At 40.0% G+C, this 19,560-nt stretch overlaps 2 protein-coding genes and 1 long non-coding RNA gene across 7 annotated transcripts in view; all 3 read left to right on the forward strand.

Moving 5' to 3' along the window:
* The window catches only part of LOC144628919 (uncharacterized), a 59,697-nt gene extending 58,421 nt beyond the window's left edge, over nucleotides 1–1,276 (forward strand). For both annotated transcript variants that reach the window (XM_078487044.1, XM_078487043.1), the window contains exon 3: nucleotides 743–1,276. In XM_078487044.1, the coding sequence (XP_078343170.1) occupies nucleotides 743–894 (152 nt within the window). In that variant the 3' untranslated portion in view covers nucleotides 895–1,276. The remainder of the gene's footprint in view (nucleotides 1–742) is intronic.
* Nucleotides 1–19,560, forward strand: part of LOC144628916 (uncharacterized) — a 42,515-nt gene that overhangs the window by 11,355 nt on the left and 11,600 nt on the right. The window contains exons 1-3 of one of the 4 annotated variants that reach the window (XM_078487040.1): nucleotides 11,617–11,718; nucleotides 14,298–14,522; nucleotides 14,999–15,552. The exons of 1 other annotated variant lie outside the window; for it this stretch is intronic. In XM_078487040.1, the coding sequence (XP_078343166.1) occupies nucleotides 11,661–11,718; nucleotides 14,298–14,522; nucleotides 14,999–15,162 (447 nt within the window). In that variant the 5' untranslated portion in view covers nucleotides 11,617–11,660 and the 3' untranslated portion in view covers nucleotides 15,163–15,552. Of the gene's footprint in view, nucleotides 1–4,275; nucleotides 4,395–11,616; nucleotides 11,719–14,297; nucleotides 14,523–14,998; nucleotides 15,553–19,560 lie in introns of those variants that run through there. 2 more of the 4 variants (XM_078487037.1, XM_078487039.1) reach the window with 2 other exon arrangements.
* LOC144628922 (uncharacterized) lies at nucleotides 6,045–8,573 on the forward strand. Its single transcript, XR_013566299.1, has 3 exons — nucleotides 6,045–6,102; nucleotides 6,933–7,151; nucleotides 7,829–8,573. It is a non-coding gene; the product is annotated as an uncharacterized LOC144628922 (long non-coding RNA).

Genomic DNA, 19,560 nt, shown 5'->3' on the forward strand with positions numbered 1-19,560 from the left:
AAATAAGAATATTCAGCCTGGGTCAGAAAAACTGTATTCTTATAAAAAAAGAGTGTAAAAACAGAAACAAAAGAAGAGAAACAGTGCTCCACCAAAACGCAATAACTAACAATCAAAGCTTTCAAAATTGTGTTCTCATTTGTGTCCAGTAGCGTAGCAGCTCTCGTAAGCTTGTAGTTCTACTGGACCTCTCAGAGGGAGCAGAGGAGCCAAATTTGCCTTTGCCTTTCACGAATCTCGCGAAATAAATTAGTTATTACACGAATCACGGGAGTACTTTCGTTCACGGATCACGGAAAAAAAATATCTCTTTCACGATTCACGGCAATTAAAAATAGGCGATCACGGTTCACGGAAAATCCCCTTTCCGACCCTCTAGTATGGCTTTACCTTCGCGTATAAAACATAAAGATCGGATAACGTATGACAAACGCCACGATATAGATCGAATATTTAATATTCGCAAAGTCAAATTTGGCTCCTCTGCTCCTTGTGGTCCACTTGTGTAGTTGCTACAGTTTTGGGGACTAGGGGCATTGTTCCTGTTGTTTGTTCTATTGTTCTCTCGAGGGGAAGCAAGCCATTCATGTGACACCTTGCGAGTGCTGCTGTCCTGCCCTTTGCGTCTGATACCCGAAGAAGGAGCCGTTTTTTTTTTCTTGATCAATTTTTAGTCGATAATTACCTGAGTGTCGAGGGATAGTTACACAGTACAATAATAACAACGACATTTTATTTTCAGTGTGCAACATTTTGAAGCACAACACCGGTGGAGCTTTTTCTAAATGTAACACCGACTGCTGTGAAGGTGACCTGTGCAATGGAGCTGTCCGCATCTCTGGTTTGCTCGCAAGTTTTGTCGCCATTTTGTTTGCTTTGTTCCTGAATTTGTAATTTTCAGGATTTTACTGAAGTGTATGCGCTACATCAGAAGTTTTCTTTTGAACTAGTTTAAGTTAAAAACCTGGTTAAGTTTTTGAAAGGCCAGAAAAGTGATTGCACGTTTTTCATTTCTAACCAATACACATGCAAGTTGTAGAATATAAAATTTTCTTTTGTGATTGTGTTACAATTATTTCCAGTTAATAAGAAAAACTTAGTGGATTGTACAACAACTTAACATCCAGTAGTTTACGATTTTTGAAAAAAATATTTCTAACAGTTGTGTACCTGACAAGATATCGAGGTGGTAAGGTTAAGATAATTATTGATCACGTGATGTAACTAGAAGCAGAAATTGTTTTTTAAAGCAATAAACGTTTGAACTTTTTTGTTATTACTTGTGATGCGATGTTTTATGATGCAGAATAAACTAGACACCTTGATGAACTAAACTGTCGTACCCGAGATTGCAACACAATGGCCCCGGCCAGGTCTCCAACCCGGACCGCTCAATCCGGAGTCCGGCGCACTAACCATTAGGCCACCGCGCCTTCCACTCTGACTCGCTCTATGGAATAATAAAGAAAAACTTTAACTGCCCAACTGGCTCATAACTCTCGGCGCTTAACGTCGAACTCTGCGTAACGAGACGGCTTAGCCTATTGCTTCTCCCCCTGGGTGCAATGCTCAGTAGTCCATCGCAGGTTACTCCTCATCATCCTTTCAGGCTGTTACCATGGTTACTCTTGGGTAAAGAGAGGTACTGTGAACCGATGACCTCGGCAAGGCTAGAAATCACCCCCCCCCCCCCGGGGGTGGATGGGGCATCTCAAAAAAGTTTTGTACGGGGAGGCTCCGCCCGAGGTCCGATCCCTTACGTTTTTTATGCCATTTGGAAAGAAAAGGCACCCCTTTCGAGTACCTTTTACTGCAAAAAGGTACCCCTTTCATATACCGAAGACATGACATATGCCTATAACAGTAAGTCTTGATGCCATTTTTATGTAGCGTTTGATAAATTTAAATGATACAGCCATCAAGTGCGTCTGTTTAAAATATTTTAATTGAAGGCCCTTTTAAATACCTAGTTCAATAGGTTTTTGATAAACAGTACGTTACACTGCAGATACAAAGATCAATGTAACATCGTCCGGCACACACGCTTATAGCCCACTTTCGCGCGTGCTCGTTAGTAGTTTAAACTATTGAACTCTCTAACGAGTCTGTCACTGTGCCCCTGACGAGAATGACAGGCTTTCCGAGTGCAGACTTGCATATTTTTCTTATCGATCTGTGCCGAGAATTATTTTGTTATTGAGCTCACTAAACTATTATCTAAAATTGTAATAGGCTCAGTTTTGTTAATAGTCTTCGTTAACTCTCACCGTGTAATTTGTCCCTATAGACCTATAATGTTACTTTGTTATTTGTATACATTTATGTTAAAACGTTTGATATAGGCATCTAACCAGAACCTTTCTTAAATTCGTGTTAATTTTATTATGCGTAAATTTTGTTCGCGTTGTTAAAATGCTTCGTAATATTTCTATAGTATCGATATAGTAAGGTAGGGTTTGAGAAACGTTAATCCAAAAATCCTAAACGTTAATCTTAAACGTAGGTTTTCTTTACACCTTAAAAAAGTAAAATCAATGCAGCAAAAGCAAAATATTACGTTAACTTTACTCAAACTATTGTCACAATTCCCGGAATAAAGGCTTCAATACACTTGTAAAGATCTCATCTTTACAATAAAAATCTCGATGATTTGGTAAGTGCAGAATGCAATATGGAACAATTGAAAGTATGATGTTTTATATATGTTCGTGTTTATTTGCTTTACTTTACTTTCGGAAAAACTGTTCACAGGCTACTTGTATTCTTTCCTAGGTGTTCCTTACGTTAATCTTTGCAAACGTAACACGACACTTTTGTTCGTTTGTAACAAAATACTTTTGTTTTCCTTGAAAATGCCGTAACATGAAACTCTTGTTTTTTGTTTGTTTTACGGCGACATCGATGACATTTGTTTAATTTAATTAAGTTACGGTTTAAACTGCACGAAAGACGATTCTCAAAACTAAAGAACAAATCTAATCAAAAAACATCTTTTTCGAAAGGGTTTTTAAAACGCAGTACAGCTAGGATATTCGTTTCCTGGTTATCAGGTGTTCACGCCGAAAATCCCGGTGCAAGTTTTTGCATACCTAGTTACGATTTACGAAAGCGCTGTGAACACGTCACACGCTCACTCAAGCATGAAGCCGAGAAGCACGTAGTGTGAAGATTTCTTTCAAGAAATGTCGGAACCGTCACGAAAGCATGTTCAAACACTAAAGCGGCAGAGGTTTTACAAAATAAAACGGAGGTTAGTTCAACCGATGGAGAACAAATAAAAGGAAAGGAAGTGACGGATGTAACATGATATTGTTGTTTTTTTCTCGCAGATCGCTGTGATGCCTTTTAAGTCTAATTAAATTAACGCCACGGATTCTACAGGAATTCAACCGCATTGAAAAGCACACCACGTTAGGCTTTAATACAAAATTTCTAAACACGTCACTGTTATTTTAATTTTCGATAGCTTGAATTTCAGTTTGTTATTGAAACAGCAAACGAGATACTTTTGTTTTTGTCAAAAACATGTAACATACTTTTGTTTGTGTCGAAAACGGATGTAACATGATGTCTATGGTAACGTGATTTATTTTCTGCAAAGAAGGCGACATTGATTATAACACAGATGTTATCAGGTTATCAATTAATTATGAGATGCTAGATCACCTTTTCTAAGAAAACAGCATTGCCATATCAAGAATTATTTCACATGATCTGCTATGACGCCTTACTGTCTAATTCAATTAATTTGTGGTTTTAACTTGGGGCCACGGAGTCTACACGAATCCTTCTGCAGAAGAAAAACGCAATGTTCGTGATGAAGACTGATCTGCGCATGCGTTTAGCACAAAGTATTTTTTTCCAGAAAGAATTGTACCACAAGGAGAGCATAGTGCTTTCTGAAACAAATATATACCTTGAGTTCTTCAATTGTAAGTATCGTAATGGACTCCCCGATTTACCAAGGGCACACGGTCAGGTGCTCTCCATCCCCTCCCCCCTTTACAGAAATAATTAATTAGTTGATATTAATTAATTAATTGGTGATTAAAAGTTTACACCGCGTTAGCGGTTTAGTGGCTTAGTGGTTTAGTGGTTTAGTGGTTTAGTGGTTTAGGGGTTTAGCAAACGCCAACCCACCAAACCATCACAATAGTGCATTCTGCACTAAAAACAAAACAAAGCAATTGCGTGACGAGCCATAGGAGACATAAGGGCGTTTGCGTTATCATATCATATTCGATTTCCTCACCGGAAGGACAGCCGTGCCTACCTTTTATAAAGGACAACCGTCTCATAAGTCGCGTAGCTCTTCTGCTCTTCGAGTTGACGAGTCATGGAAACTTTACCTTTCCTTTTTGTCGTTGTGCTGGTTGTCTGTTTGATGCCATCTGGTAAGTTCTTTCCGAAATGTTTAAATTTTGCGAATAAAAAAGAAAATGCAGCATGATCATAGACCATCATAGGAAAGCGTTGATCAATTATTTCAGCTGCTTCGTTGAATTAGCGGGGTGTTGTTTGGAATTTTCATGTCAGCAATCAACTAACATGGTTTTGCAGTCGATCAATCGAATGTAGAATGGATTTTTTTCAAATGGTATTCACTATTGTCCATCGAGCGACCACATTTTAGCCAGTTTCTAGCTTCTAGTTTCTGAAACAATACGCTCATGTAGCTTGGATACCTCAGTGGTCTTTGTTTGCGAACCTTTGCCGCCGATGTGTTAATCGACCTTAATCGTAGTAGCCCTCGCTTTGGGTTCCATATACAATATAGCAGAAACCGAGCAGTACCTCAAAGCCCACAGTAAGGCAAGCCTCACGTAAAATGCATGCGAAAAACTACAATTACCGAGGAATTGAAAAGCAAATAAGCTCAAATACAATGGGAAAAGTCAATGAAACGCGGCCGCGCGCTGGTGGTTTAATAGAGCTTATACACCAAGGCTAAAAACAGAACGAAGTGTATGAATTTTGCTTTCTCCAGTAAAATATCTTTTTGTTTCGATGGGGAGACTATTGTAGGTCATATATAAGACAAAGTCTGTACACCCGCCTGCTCTTGTAGGCCGGATAGCGTTAACCTTAATTTACCATTTACAAAACAAATGCCGGAAATTCCGGTTGGGATGTAAATGGAACACGAGTTTTCGCTTCGTACCACTGGAAACTTCCCGAAATAAACGGAAAATCTGAAAAGGAAGTCTAGTTTTCCCGGTGGAAAATTTTCAATGGAAATTCGTGTTCCTTTTGATCCTTACATATGCTTACAAAAACATTCAAAATAGCGTTACTATAATATTGTGGCACAGGTAGCGTCTCATGAAAGTTGTAGCCGCCGCAAGGATATTAATTTCCCCATCATCTTTTGAATTTATCAGACTTTCCTAGTCAACAAAGAATTTTATAATTTCATGCATCATTAACATGAGTTTTTTTCGTAGTACGAGTCAAGTTCGAGCCCCCCGGGGGGGACTCGCATATGAAAGTGACGGGGATGCTCGTCGTCTCGCTTAGGGGTGTAAATTTCGGATTTTTGGTCTCGCTTAGGGTGTTCCGGGCAAAACGCCCAAAACGCCAGTATTTTTAGCCATAATGGTCTCGTTTAGGGTTACACACGAAGAAATATACAAACATAAACTCCATTCTTAGTTTTTTGGTATCTTACAGGGGCCAAGAAAAGCTTGAGCCACACCAAGATTGGTCTCTTTTAGGGGTTCTTTTCAAAATTTCCGACGAGCATCCCCGTCCGTTTCATGTGGGAGTCCCCCCCCCCCCGGGTTCGAGCCCAAGTCAAGTTCGAGTCACGAGTCAAGTCATTTTTTTTGTCTTATAATTTTATGTTCTGTGTTACAAGAGGTACAAGAACAGCAAGATTTGACTGTTTTTCAATGCCATTTGCGAGATTTGATTCCTACCGGTTTGCAGCTGCTTTTCAAAGAAGCAAACATTCCAGATCATGTGTACTATAGGTGGTCTCGGTCGAGATGTTTTTTTTTCTAGGATGACTTCTAACTGTCATATCTTGGGTCCCCTTAGTGTCCTGGCCATGTTTGTTCTACTAGAGGTTGCCTTCATTTTTGGTAGACATGACCATATTTGGTAAGTCACGTGACCTAAACACAAAAACCCTAAAAACTCACACAGCTGTATATTTTTCTCTGTTCAGATCAACACGACGGGTAGAGTGAATTTAGCCAAAAGTTTAACCGTTACCGTTAAAGCCATCACCCCATTGAGACCCTCCTACTACGATGTGTGGCGGCTGTATTCGCAGGTCAACGCATCTTTTAAAGTGCAAGAAATGTAATGAAAGCTTTTTCTAACTTTAGTCGAAACTCGTCTTACGGACACCACACTTGGTCCCTAGGATCCTAAGAAACAAGAATTCTTGCAATCTGATACAGTCCACTTGGTATTGGATACAAAAATACGTACAATCTTAACCTCTATAACACGAAAAACCTCCATAATACGGACATCTGTTTTATGGACAGTTCACTTAACTCCTGAAAAAAAAAGAAATCGTTCCATTTTAATAACCTTTACAACAGTGGAGGGGGACGGAGGAAGGAGGACCCGGAAGAATAGGGGTGAGAAGGGAGAGGAGTGAGCGGGAAGTAGGATTCGTAAGGTGGCGAGATCCGGGAGAAAACGAGTAAAATTTCGCAACATTTCGTTATATTTCGCAATAAATACGGGGCAAAGAGGAAGGAACCACTTCGGAAATGGGCAGGAGCGGGAGTAAAAGGCACTAGAGGCGGTAGATATAGACCCCCCTGTCTCCCCCACCTACCATAACACAGACCACTCTATAATAAGGACACTCCGCTCAACTCTGCCGCTTTGGTTCCCGTATGAAAAAGAGATACGACTGTACTACATTTTAGTGTCTACAGCACATAAATGCCCTATTTGCTTTTAATTGACAGCTTTGGCCCTGAAATGCTATGAATGTAGAAACGTTCCCGGGTACTCGGGTGCAAGCCAATGCAGCGATGAGCACGTTAGAAGCATTACATGTGGAATGGCCTTTGGTAGATGCATGACCATCAAAGGTGTTATGACAGTTCCTGGTGCTGGCTCACTTAACATCGAGATGAAGAACTGCTCCAATAGGCTCTTTTGTGCTCCAAACAGGCCCTTTAGCAGTAAGTTAAATCAATGTACAAGTATGACAGTTATATTTCGATAGTATCCCGCCCCGAATACACACATCACGAAAGTTATACTTCACCCCATTCATTAGAGGCAGAAATGTCATTTGCCATTCAGGTTCATATCCTCACCCCAAACAGCGGACAAACGCAAAAATTGACGTTACTTTCGGCTTTCGGCGCCTCGAATTCTTCTAAAAATTTGACTCGAAAGGTAGGAAAAGGTAGAAAAAAAGGTAGCCCTTAAGTAAACCTCTAATAGAAAATAGTACCCCCTTCACATACCTATTAAACAGGAGTTAAACTAGCCTGCGTAGCTGGCGGTATTATTGGGTTTTAAAGCGCGCACAAGCTAGTAAGAGGCGAATCCGCGAAAACGAGTGGCGCAGCCCGCGATAGGCTTGGCTCTCGCGGCTGCGCCGCTCGTTGTAAACAATATCACATCAAGAACATTTTCTTTACAATGTGCAAAATTCTCGGAGGTGAATAGTACTTTGCTTATCACCTCCAAGTTAGCCAATCAGGGCGCGCGAAAAGTGAATAGTTGTGGATATTTACCTCGCCGCTTCGCGCGCAAAATTCCCCTCCACTTCAGTGAATAATTTGTTTAATTACAAGTAAGGGACGACAGATATGTTACACAGTCTCATATAAGAACATTTTCTTTACAGTTTGCAACATTATGAATGGAACTGGAATCTTTTCCAAGTGTGATACCGAGCGAAGGCGATATGTGTAATGGCAATGGTACAGGCACTGGCAATGGCAATGGCAATGGAGCTTCTCGCATCACTGCTTTGATCACAAGTATGTGTAATGGCAATGGTACAGGCACTGGCAATGGCAATGGCAATGGAGCTTCTCGCATCACTGCTTTGATCACAAGTATGTGTAATGGCAATGGTACAGGCACTGGCAATGGCAATGGCAATGGAGCTTCTCGCATCACTGCTTTGATCACAAGTTTTGCAGCCATTTTGCTGGCTTTGGTCATGAATTTGTAATTTCCAGGATTTTACTGAGGAGTTTGCATGTGTTACATCAAGAGTTTTCTTTTGTTCTAGTTTAAGTTAAATACATGGTTTAGGCCAGAATAGTGATTGCACGGTTAATATTTCAAACCAATTATGCATGTAAGTTGAAGAATGTAAATTTACTTTTATGATGCCGGTACATTAAGTTCAATATTGGTTAGGAGAACTTAGTGGACTGTATAAGAAAACGAAACCAACTAGTTTATGGCTTTTAAAACAAACAAACAAACAAACAAACAAACAAACAAAACAAAAAAAGACATTTTTAAATTTGTGTACTTGGCAAGATGTTGAGTTGGTAAGGACAAAATGGTTTAGTCACGTGATGAAACCACCAGCAGAAATTGTTTTTTAACAGCAATAAACGTTTGCTCTTATTTAATGTTACTTGTGATGCGATCCTTTCCCAACAAAGTCTCTTCTGATTCGCTCAGGGACAAAAGAAGTAAAACCAATAAAGCCCAACTGACCTAATCGTTTCAAGCTGTTTTTTCCGTTTAATATTTAAATTCCCAATCAAATCATGAGTCCCAGAGCCACCTTTTTTACACGATCCTCGTTTTAAGGCCTCACTGGCTTATAGGAACAGGCGTCTCTGGGAACGAGAATGTAGGCCTTCGTTCGAGTAAAAACCTCAATGAATCTGACCCCAGCGATACAAAATTTACCGTTGCGTGTTTTTAATCGGATAAGACGCACGCGACGGTCTTGAGACCTCCCTTTCTGATCCACGGGTCCAGGGCAGCCCGTTATAAAACACATACACGCCGACGGGCGGGCTGGGCAATTTTTTCTGTGCAAGAAATTTTTTCAACTCTGGGTTGTGCAAAATTTGTTTTGGCTTTTTCACCATTTTTCTTTCGTGGCTTGCTTTCCATGTTTTTTCTCTGCTTTTGCTATGGAGATTTGTCTAGCCGCCCTCTCTGGACTCTCTAGCCTCCTACGGAGACGTTCGTTTTGCTCACGCAATCGTCCTTTCCACACTCTCGCTACAATAACGGAAATCCCTTTTCGCCTCTCTTAGCATGCGGGGCCTTGGCACGAGAAAAGAGGAGCTCTGGAGATAATTCCATTCCTAGATTCTGGAACTTCCGGTCGCCGGACGGGTCGTGATGTTTCTGTTTACTGTGCGGAAGAGTCATGGCGTGTTTCTTCTTTTTTTTTCAAAAGCCAATTGAAAAATTCTATGTTCTTATTCTCGTCCCCAGCACCCGGCTTGCCCCTCTTAGACGGCGGAGCCCGTGCACGAGAAACAAGTAGTTCTGGGGCGCACGATTTGATTGGTTATGACTGAGGAGTTTCAAATCTCTGTATAACAAAGGGATCTTAAATGAAACGGTTCATTTTATTGGCTGTTCCTTTTGTAAAAATCTAGCCAATCAAATCATGTGTCCCAGCACCACTTGTTTCTCGTGCACGGGCTCCGAGAGGGACATTCGTAGCCTGCGAATACCAAGCGGATCGGAGCGTAAGAGGCCTGTGTCTCCAGAGCCCTTCGTTTCTCGTGCCAAGGACATCGGCTAAGAGAAGTGAAAAGAGCTATGGGAGTGAGAATGCCTCTCCACCGATAAGGAAGGGGTGAGAATAGCGTACGTTTAAGGAGAGGTGGGTTTGGGGTTTAATTTAATTTGGAGGTCCTAGTGTATGTTGAATTTGCTGAATTTATGCACGAGTGAAGAATGAAAAGAACTTCATAATTATAATCAGTAGTAACTTCCCATTCAACACCTACTGTCCATTTTATGTAAAGGAGAGATAACTCAGATCTGCTGCAGTTTGCATGGCAGAGTTCAAGTAACATACATGTATAAATGTATTTCTCCTTATAGAAATAGGTAGCCTGCCTTCACCTTTTTTACTCATCAAATGAAAATTAAAATGATTTTTTATTTCTGTAGAACACTTTTTTGCTTAAAAATGGCACCTTATAGCAAAACTTTGAATGTCCCATCAATGAAAAAAAAAATAGCTACAGAAAATAACATGTTCCTTTCAATATAATCGTAGATGAAATTATCATCTTTTGACAAAATTCTTGAGGTATATACTTCTCCAAATTTTCCAAATTGATCACATGCTCAAATTAAATAAATGCCATATTCTAGATAACCCAAAACCCTGGTCGACAAGCAAAGAGATGAGCACAAATACACTGTTTCGAAGCCATTCAAGTTCTTCCAAATCAAATGCCTCTGGTCACTTAACTTCCACAACCAGGGCAAAGGTAATGTAAAAAGCTACCATCCAGAAGTATTTACAGTCATACCAGGATTGTATTTTGCTCGTTCGTCTCGATCCGCGCTGCAGGCTCTTCTGACAAATAAGACACAGCCGAGTTGTTTCTGTTGTCAGTGTAACAGCCTTGATAATTACGATTTGCATTTTTGGTGTTGCCGTGAAGTTTCTATCAGACCGCGATAGCTTTGAGTAATCCAAATAATGCTCATATTGTTAATTTCATCTCAGAAAACCTCTCCAGCAGTTGCAACGGTAGTTAATCTTGAGCTGTACATCAAGGAGATTAATTTAGTTCGACATGAAAGTTGCACAGCTTGCTATACGATACTGTCCATACGAAATTTGATGTTTTAACAGAACTTGACTGTCTTCTTTTTCGTTCTGAACTTTTCGTGCCGACTCAAATGTTTTCGCGACTCACGTGACACTGATCACGCAACTCCGGGTACTTTCACGCGAGAACCCACGCAATTTTTCGTTTACTCGCGCGGTTTGTGACGTCGAAGATGCCGTAAATTTTCCTAAACAAATAGAATAGGGCAATTTCCCAGATTTATACATAAGTCTGTTACATGAAGTGAAATTAATTTTGTAACTCACCTGCACATATGCCCTTTTCTTCAATCAACTTGCCCGTTTTCGGGGCACGCTCTGAGCCTTTCCGTGCGAGCAAACACGAGATACGCGAAGTCATCACGGTTTTGTTTGCGCTTGCAACCACTCTGATTGGTGGAAATTTTCTTCCGCTTAAGAAAATAGCTAGAATGCTTACTTTACAATTAAACGCTGAAAGAACTTACTCTAAATTTTTTCCAATACATCGCTTTAATCAAACTTAAAACCATTGCAGTCGTCACTTATTTGTATTTGAAAGGAATCTCAATATTTTTTGGTCATGCTGAGAATTATCTTTCTGATATTTGAAGAAAATGCTTTTACGAAATTAATTGCCTTCGGTCAAACTATTTACATTTTGGTTGCGAGCGTTCTCCTGATTGGACAGTAGCCTCCACTGTGTAAATAGTTCACATCGAATCCAAAATAATACCTTATCGTTTCTGAGGAAACGAAAGAAAAAACGTCCGCGTAAGAGGCAAGCCTTTCCCTTATATGTCTAATATGACACTGATAAGCAGCTGTCAATCACATCATATTCGATTTACTTATAAGTACAACCGCGCAAACTTGTGCGTGTAAAACCGTTCTTCTTTGCTCTTGGAGTTAACGAATCATGGAAACTTTACCTTTCCTTCTTGTCGCCTTATTTGCTTTGAGTGTGATGCCATCCGGTAAGTTCACTCCAAAAAGTTTGAATTTTCAAGATGAAAATGAAAATACAGCGTGATCTGAGAAAAATTGCGCATGCATGTCGTAGTTTGACTTCGATCATTCGATCACTGAATCGGTATAATTATTTCTTTTCGAATGGCATGTATTGTCTATCAAGCAACCATATTCCCATGGACACAGAGTTGTGTCTTTTATTACCCGGTATCGGTTCATGTTTTGGCCACAAAGACAACGTAAGTGTTGTTAAGTTGGTACATAGCAACTAGTGTTCGAGATTTATGGTTGTAAACCCAACGTAAATACATGTACAAGTTCAGAGGCTTAATTTTCTACGTGTCAAAAAAAAAAACGTGCACGCCTGAAGGCTAATTAATTGGTGAGGTTATTGAACCAACAAATTGAAATTCTTATTATGCATGCTTGACAAGCTATGATGAACTAAACGTGCTTATGATCATAACAAATATGTTAGCTAGTTCTAAACATTTTTTAATTTCCTTTCTTCCATCGTAATTGAGGTGCCTTGCCATCTTACAGCACAACAACAGTGACGTCGTAATTAATTGATATTTTTGCAACTTCGCTAGTTGCAGCGGGTGTTTACGACAATTTTACATTATACAAACCATTTTTAAACTTGAAATATCTCTGCGATGCAAAGTCCAATTACTTTGAAACTTCGGAATATGTTCTAAAAATCGACATTTTCGTCCATTGCACCACAGGCAGCCCAAGTTCACTGCGTGAATTAATTATTTATTTATAAAGTGTAAGCGAACGTGACTCTTGACTTCGTGCGGTGTTGTGTTACAAAGATGCGATTTATAAGGGTTTGTATGGGAACTTAGCGATTTTGATTCAATTTAAATATTTTACGAATAAAAGCGACTTACCTTGTTTCCATGTTGTGTTCTTTGTTGTCTGCCTGCGTCTCAGGTCGTTTTAAAGCGTTTTCGGCGAGTTGCGCTAGCTGGTAGTGTTCCTTTAATAGTGCAGCGCACGAAGCCAAGAGTCACGTTCGCTTACTACAACTCCTCTGATATATTCAGTGCAGCTCATAACCAGAACTGGATATATGATTTCCTGTATTCTGATTGGCTCACTCACTCACTGACCAAAACATTGTTTAGACCGTGAGGGACGGTTAGCAAACATGGCGTCGGCCCTCGAGCCTTCCATTAACCTGCGATCAGGCGTTCTTTTTTCTTTTTACGAAAGCGAGGGAGGGTATGAATTCAGGTTAGCCTTCCAATAACGCTAATATAATATAATATATATATAATAATAATAATAATAATAATAATAGCTAACGTTTTCTTGAACCTCAGCGTATAACTCAAACCAGTGGTTGTTTTCCTTGGATTTACGTAACTTTTTTAAACGCTTCAATTTATGCACGCTTTCGTGAATCAATTTTCGTTTCCTCTTGATATGAGTTCGACAATTCAAGATTTCATCGTACTGCGCTGTATACTTATCAATATAAGAACTTTTTGCAGTAGATGTCGTAAAAGAGTGTATCATTCACCTACATAATGGTCAGTACGCGAAAAGACGCAAGCCCTTACACAGAGTTATGATAAAAAATGCAAGAAAAAAGCTCTGAATGTATACAATACAGACCAGAACAGTGGTCTATGGAAACATATTTATCTCTACTATCCTAATTTGTTTTCTTTCTTACTCGCACAAAAGGGGAAACACTGATTAAGGACGGGTTCTACCTGAATTTGAATGAAATGTTTAGAGGTTCAAAGAAGAAGTAGAAGAAAGATAATTATTTTTGAAAAGCAAAGCAAAGCATGCCTCCCGCCGGTTTTGCGCTGGCGTCTAGTTCTGTTGCCGTTCTTTCCCCGCGTTCAATGATCGAGGTAAAATACGAGAAAATAGAGGGCTGGGAACATGCTAAGAATTTCGAATGTACCAGCTTTTGCAACAGCATATAAAGGTCGGGACACACTAGGCGACAAGTCGCTGCAACATGTCGCGGCGACAAGTTGCTGCAACATGTTGTCTCGTGTGACATGGTACATTTGTGCTACAAACTTTCCAGCTGCGATCAGTCGCACAAAATCAAACCAGTTCGCAGCGTACCGTATTTTCTCGATTAAACGCCGGGTACCGAATAAACGCCGGGTCTCCAAGGTGGAGTTACAAATAGGCCCCTAAGGTATTTATTTAAGGTATAATAAGCTGTAGCTATATCAGCCAGATACATTTCTGTCAAAAACAACGAATAAAAACCGTTGCTAAATGACATTCAGGCTCGAAAAAGCTGCAGGAGTCAAATAAACGCCGGATCCATCAGGTCAAGTTTGTAATAAAAAGCTGGGGGCGTTTAATCGAGAAAATACGGTATGCACACTTGTGCGACAAGTCGCTGCGACGAAATATAAATTAACCAATGAGAAATCGTCATGTATTTTTGCCATATAAAATTGGAAAACTAGTCACATTCACACTCTTCAAAATTCGCTGTATGTGCAACAAACAATCGACTTGTTTTAAATATATAAGTACACACGGAGCGACTTGTTGACTTGTGTTCCGACCATGTCTTATTTGCTCTAACTGACAGCTTTGGCCCTCAAATGCTACGAGTGTTACCCCAGGCTCGGGTACACAGGAATCCATCCATGCAGTAATGACTTTGACACCTCTAGAATCATCACGTGCGAAGCTGGCCTTGACAGATGTATGACCGTGACTGGCAACATAACAGTTCCAAATGGTACGATGTTCTACCAGCTAAGAAACTGCTCCAGTAGCAAAATTTTGTGCAACCAGGACAATCCATCCAGCAGTAAGTAAAACTAAGGCCCCGTCCACACTTATCCGTATCCACTTAACCGTATTTTCTCGATTAAACGCCCCCGGCGTTTATTTCAAACTTGGCCCGATAGGGCCGGCGTTTATTTGATTTTAGGAGTTTTTGCAGGCCCTATGTTTCTAAGAAATGATTTTTATTCATTATGTTTGAAAGCTTTATGATTAGACATTATTTTTAAAGCATATTAAACCTTTAATAATTGTTTAAGGGGTTTATTTTCAAATACAGCTTGGAGACCCGGCGTTTAATCGAGAAAATACGGTATATCCGGGTGAGGGGGGGGGGGGGGGGGGGGGGGCTTACAAGTGGAATAATAATAAAAACGTTTCGAAACGAGGCACGGCAGGATCAATCAAAATTAGTTTGTAAGTTAAAAAGTCATTATAAAGCAAATAAAGCTCCTGGGGAGCCTATTTCCATCTGTAATGACGATACCATTTTCTTTACAGTGTGCCGCATTTTGAACAGCACTGGATTGATGTTAAAGTGTAATACCGAGTGCTGTGAAGGGGACCTGTGCAATGGCGCTGTTCGCATCTCTGGTTTGCTCGCAAGTTTTGCCGCCATTTTTCTGGCGTTGTTCCTGAATTTGTCATTTTCAGGATTTTACTGAAGTGTATGTGCCACATCAGGAGTTTTCTTTTGTTCTAGTTTTATTTAAGCACCTTGCAACGTATTTGAATAGCCAGAAAAGTGATCGCTAATTTGTAGAATATAAATTTCCTTTAGCGATTTCAGTACATTTATTTTGATATTGGTTAGAAGAACTTAGTGGACTGTATTAGAAAACGAAACCGATTAGTTTATGACTCTTTGGAAGAAAAAAAAAAAACGTTTTAACACTTGTGTACTTCAACCTCGTTCTCAGAGCTTTTCCCGTGGCAAATTCCCGTTCCAAAATTACAAGGGAAAAGCCCTGGGAACAAGGTTGTTGTGTACTTGGCAAGATATCGAGTTTGTAAGGATAAGATAATTATTAGTCACGTGATGTGACTAGCAGCAGAATTTTACGTATCAAGAAATTGTCTATTGTTGTGTTTCAACTTTTTGGATTAAGCACTAAACAATAGTCCCTTTGTTCTTGGTTGCGCTAAGGGACTTTGGTCGAAGCTAACGGAAAAGCTCGTGGCTAATCGGAAGATTGTCGGTATGACAATTTAGCTACACTGGGGGAGTAGGTAGCGTCATATTTGTACTCGTCAGGACAGGTTTCCGCGCCTGAAACTAACCAACGCTTTGAACATGAAATTAAACCACGCAAAAACTTATTATTCATACTTATAAAGACGCAAACCAACGATTCAAAATGAGACCTTATTAAACGTTTTATTCATACTTATGAAGAGACGAACCGTCGCTTTCATGAACTCTCGCTTTACTTTTTGTTTATACTTGTGAAGACACAAACCGACGCTTTGAACTCAAACTCTTGTTAAGATTTTAATAACACTTGTGAAGAAACAAACCGACGCTTTGAACTCACGAACGCTGCGAATTCACGCTTTGAACTGAAACTCTTGTTTTTTATTCACACTTGTGAAGAAACGAACCGACGCTTACAACTTGAAGCCTTGCTCGAATCGTTTAGTCATACTTGCAAAGACGCAAACTCGCGCTTTGAACTCGAACTCTTGTTAAGATTTTTTTCACACTTGTGAAGAAACAAACTTACACTTTGAACTCGAAACTTTTAGTCGCACTTGCGAAGACGCGAACTCACGCTTTGAACTCAAACTCTTGTTAAGATTTTTTTCACACTTGTGAAGAAATAAACCGACGCTTAGAACTCGAAGCCTTGCTTGAATCTTTAAGTCATACTTGCAAAGACGCGAACTCGCGCTTTGAACTCAAACTCTTGTTAAGATTTTTTTCACACTTGTGAAGAAATAAACCGACGCTTTGAACTCGAAGCCTTGCTTGAATCTTTAAGTCATAGTTGCAAAGACGCGAACTCACGCTTTGAACTCAAACTCCTGTTAAGATTTTATTCACACTTGTGAAGAAACGAACCGACGTTTAGAACTCGAAGCCTTGCTCGAAACTTTTTAGTCGCGCTTGCGAAGACGCGAACTCACGCTTTGAACTCAAACTCCTGTTAAGATTTTATTCACACTTGTGAAGAAACAAACCGACGCTTTGAGCTCGAAACTTTCAGTCGCACTTGCGAAGACGCGAACTCACGCTTTGAACTCAAACTGTTGTTAAGATTTTTTTCACACTTGTGAAGAAACAAACCGACGCTTTGAACTCGAAACTTTTAGTCGCACTTGCGAAGACGCGAACTCACGCTTTGAACTCAAACTCCTGTTAAGATTTTATTCACACTTGTGAAGAAACGAACCGACGCTTAGAACTCGAAGCCTTGTTCGAAATTTTTTAGTCGCGCCTGCAAAGACGCAAACTCGCGCTTTGAACTCAAACTCTTGTTAAGATTTTTTTCACAATTGTGAAGAAACAAACCGACGCTTTGAACTCGAAACTTTTAGTCGCACTTGCGAAGACGCGAACTCACGCTTTGAACTCAAACTCCTGTTAAGATTTTATTCACACTTGTGAAGAAACGAACCGACGTTTAGAACTCGAAGCCTTGCTCGAAACTTTTTAGTCGCGCTTGCGAAGACGCGAACTCACGCTTTGAACTCAAACTCCTGTTAAGATTTTATTCACACTTGTGAAGAAACGAACCGACGTTTAGAACTTGAAGCCTTGCTCGAAACTTTTTAGTCGCGCTTGCGAAGACGCGAACTCACGCTTTGAACTCAAACTTCTGTTAAGATTTTATTCACACTTGTGAAGAAACAAACCGACGCTTTGAGCTCGAAACCTTACTCGAAACTTTTTAGTCGCGCTTGCGAAGACGCGAACTCACGCTTTGAACTCAAACTCTTGTAAAGATTTTATTCACACTTGTGAAAAAAACAAACCGACGCTTAGAACTCGAAGCCTTGCTTGAATCTTTTAGTCATACTTGCAAAGACGCCTTTCGTAATTTTTATTTCCACTTGTTCACCTTCATGAACTGTCGCCCCTACCTGAACAAAACCTACCAGTATCACCCTCCCGGGGAGAATTTGTCTTTTCTTCCATCTTTCCGAACGTTTAAATTTCCCGCTCGTATGCTAATCGGAAACTTCGTCGAATCCCTCGTGTGTTCTGAAGCTATTGCGCTATTGTTCAAAAATGGCCATATAGGGTCATTTTTCGCTTGCAAAACAAAGCCTATTGTTAGCAAAGTTGAAACGCATTTCTTGATACGTTTTAAGTGCAATAACCGTTAGCACTTATTTGTTATTACTTGTGATGCATTTTTTTTACGATACGGAATAAACTAGACGCCTGGATGACTTGAAAACATTCTGAATGGTAGATGGGGCAAAGTCCCGCATACGAGCCTAGTGGCTCATCAGGCCGGAGCTTATCCCGGTCAGTCTGCAGCCTGAAGCGACTAGGAGTATGTCTCCTCCACCTTGGGTGTGATGCTGGTCCATCGCAGGGTCACCCCCCAGTATTAAATTCACCGGTACCCAATGATACACCTGAGTGGAAAGAGGTAGTGTGAGAATAAAGTGTCGTACCCAAGATTACAACACAATGACTCCGGCCAGGGCTCGAAGCCGGACCGCTCGATCAGGAGCAAAGCGCACAAACCATTAGGCCACGTGACCGCGCCTTTCACTCTGACTGGCTCAAAACTCGTTTGTTGTTTGCGACGTCCTTTTCACTAAAGAACAAGAAGTTAAATTTTAAAGCGCTGTCGCTTGCGCTTCTGTTCAGTACTTTGTAAATGCTTCCCAAGAAACCTTTCTTGAGCAGGATGGTCAAGTATAGTGCCGAAGAAACGGTCTTTTCATCTCTTATGCGCCAGCTCTGATGAATAATGAATTTATGAGGCCTTCTTATAATTCGTTTTTATAATTATTCATTACTTAGTTAATTTAAGGAAAAATTTTACTTTCTGAAATTTAAGTGCGAAATATGTACAGCAAAAAGTACGAAGATTATTTACGGATGCTCCACGAAAACGTTTGCATAATAGCTTTGAGCTTTTTGACGTCATAAATTGGTGTTTTTGATGGTTTTGAAATCGAATTGCACGTGCTATGTTATGTTACATTGCTTCCTTTCCTTAATGACACTAATTATACGGACTAAGTGAATTACCAGCATTTCACTCGCTGAGAAAAATCATATCTTTCACATCTGAAAATGTGAAAATCCGAAACTTGTTGTTATGACCTTTCGTTTCGTTCCTATTATTACAATTATTATTCTTATAACTCACTTCGTAGCACTTTGCTTGCTATCAGCAACTCCTAGTTGTTTTAGTATAAGTCTACCAGACATTCAAAACTTGACAACAAGACAGGCTATTGTTTTTATTGAATAATGATATAAATAGGTCACGCCACACGCGGATAATTGACAACTGCACCACATTGGCTCCTGTGTTTGCATTTCATTCACGATGGATTGAAACCGTTATTTGCTAGAAACTGAAGGAAAGACAAACTGGTTTACAAGGGCCCTTGGAAGTCAAGTGTTAGAAATTTCTGAAAATTTGAACGAGTTACATTACATTATTTAACTTCAGTGTGCATTTCATTCACGAAAAAATAATTCGTCCACCTCGAAACCAAAATAATTTACTGTATTTTCTCAATTAAACGCCCCCGGCGTTTATTCCAAACTTGTTTTCGTAGATCCGGCGTTTATTTGAATGGTGCAGTTTATTCGAGCAAAATGTTTATTAAACAAGGGTTTTTAATCATTATTTGTGACATGGATACATTTTGCCATCATACCTAAATCATATTACGCCTCAAATAGATGCCTGAAAGGCTTACTTACCACTCTACCTTGGAGACCCGGCGTTTATTCGGGGTGTCGAGAACAAAGCGATTACCGAAGCTCAGATATTTCGTCAACTAGGAAACCAAAATAATTTTTGGAATCGCTTGACATTTCTAAACAAACATCTGATACTCTCAAGAATTTTTGTTGGATATTCTGT

This window comes from Oculina patagonica, chromosome 10 (genome assembly GCF_052425735.1).
Source record: "Oculina patagonica isolate OP01 chromosome 10, crgOcupat, whole genome shotgun sequence".
Lineage (NCBI taxonomy): Eukaryota > Metazoa > Cnidaria > Anthozoa > Scleractinia > Oculinidae > Oculina > Oculina patagonica.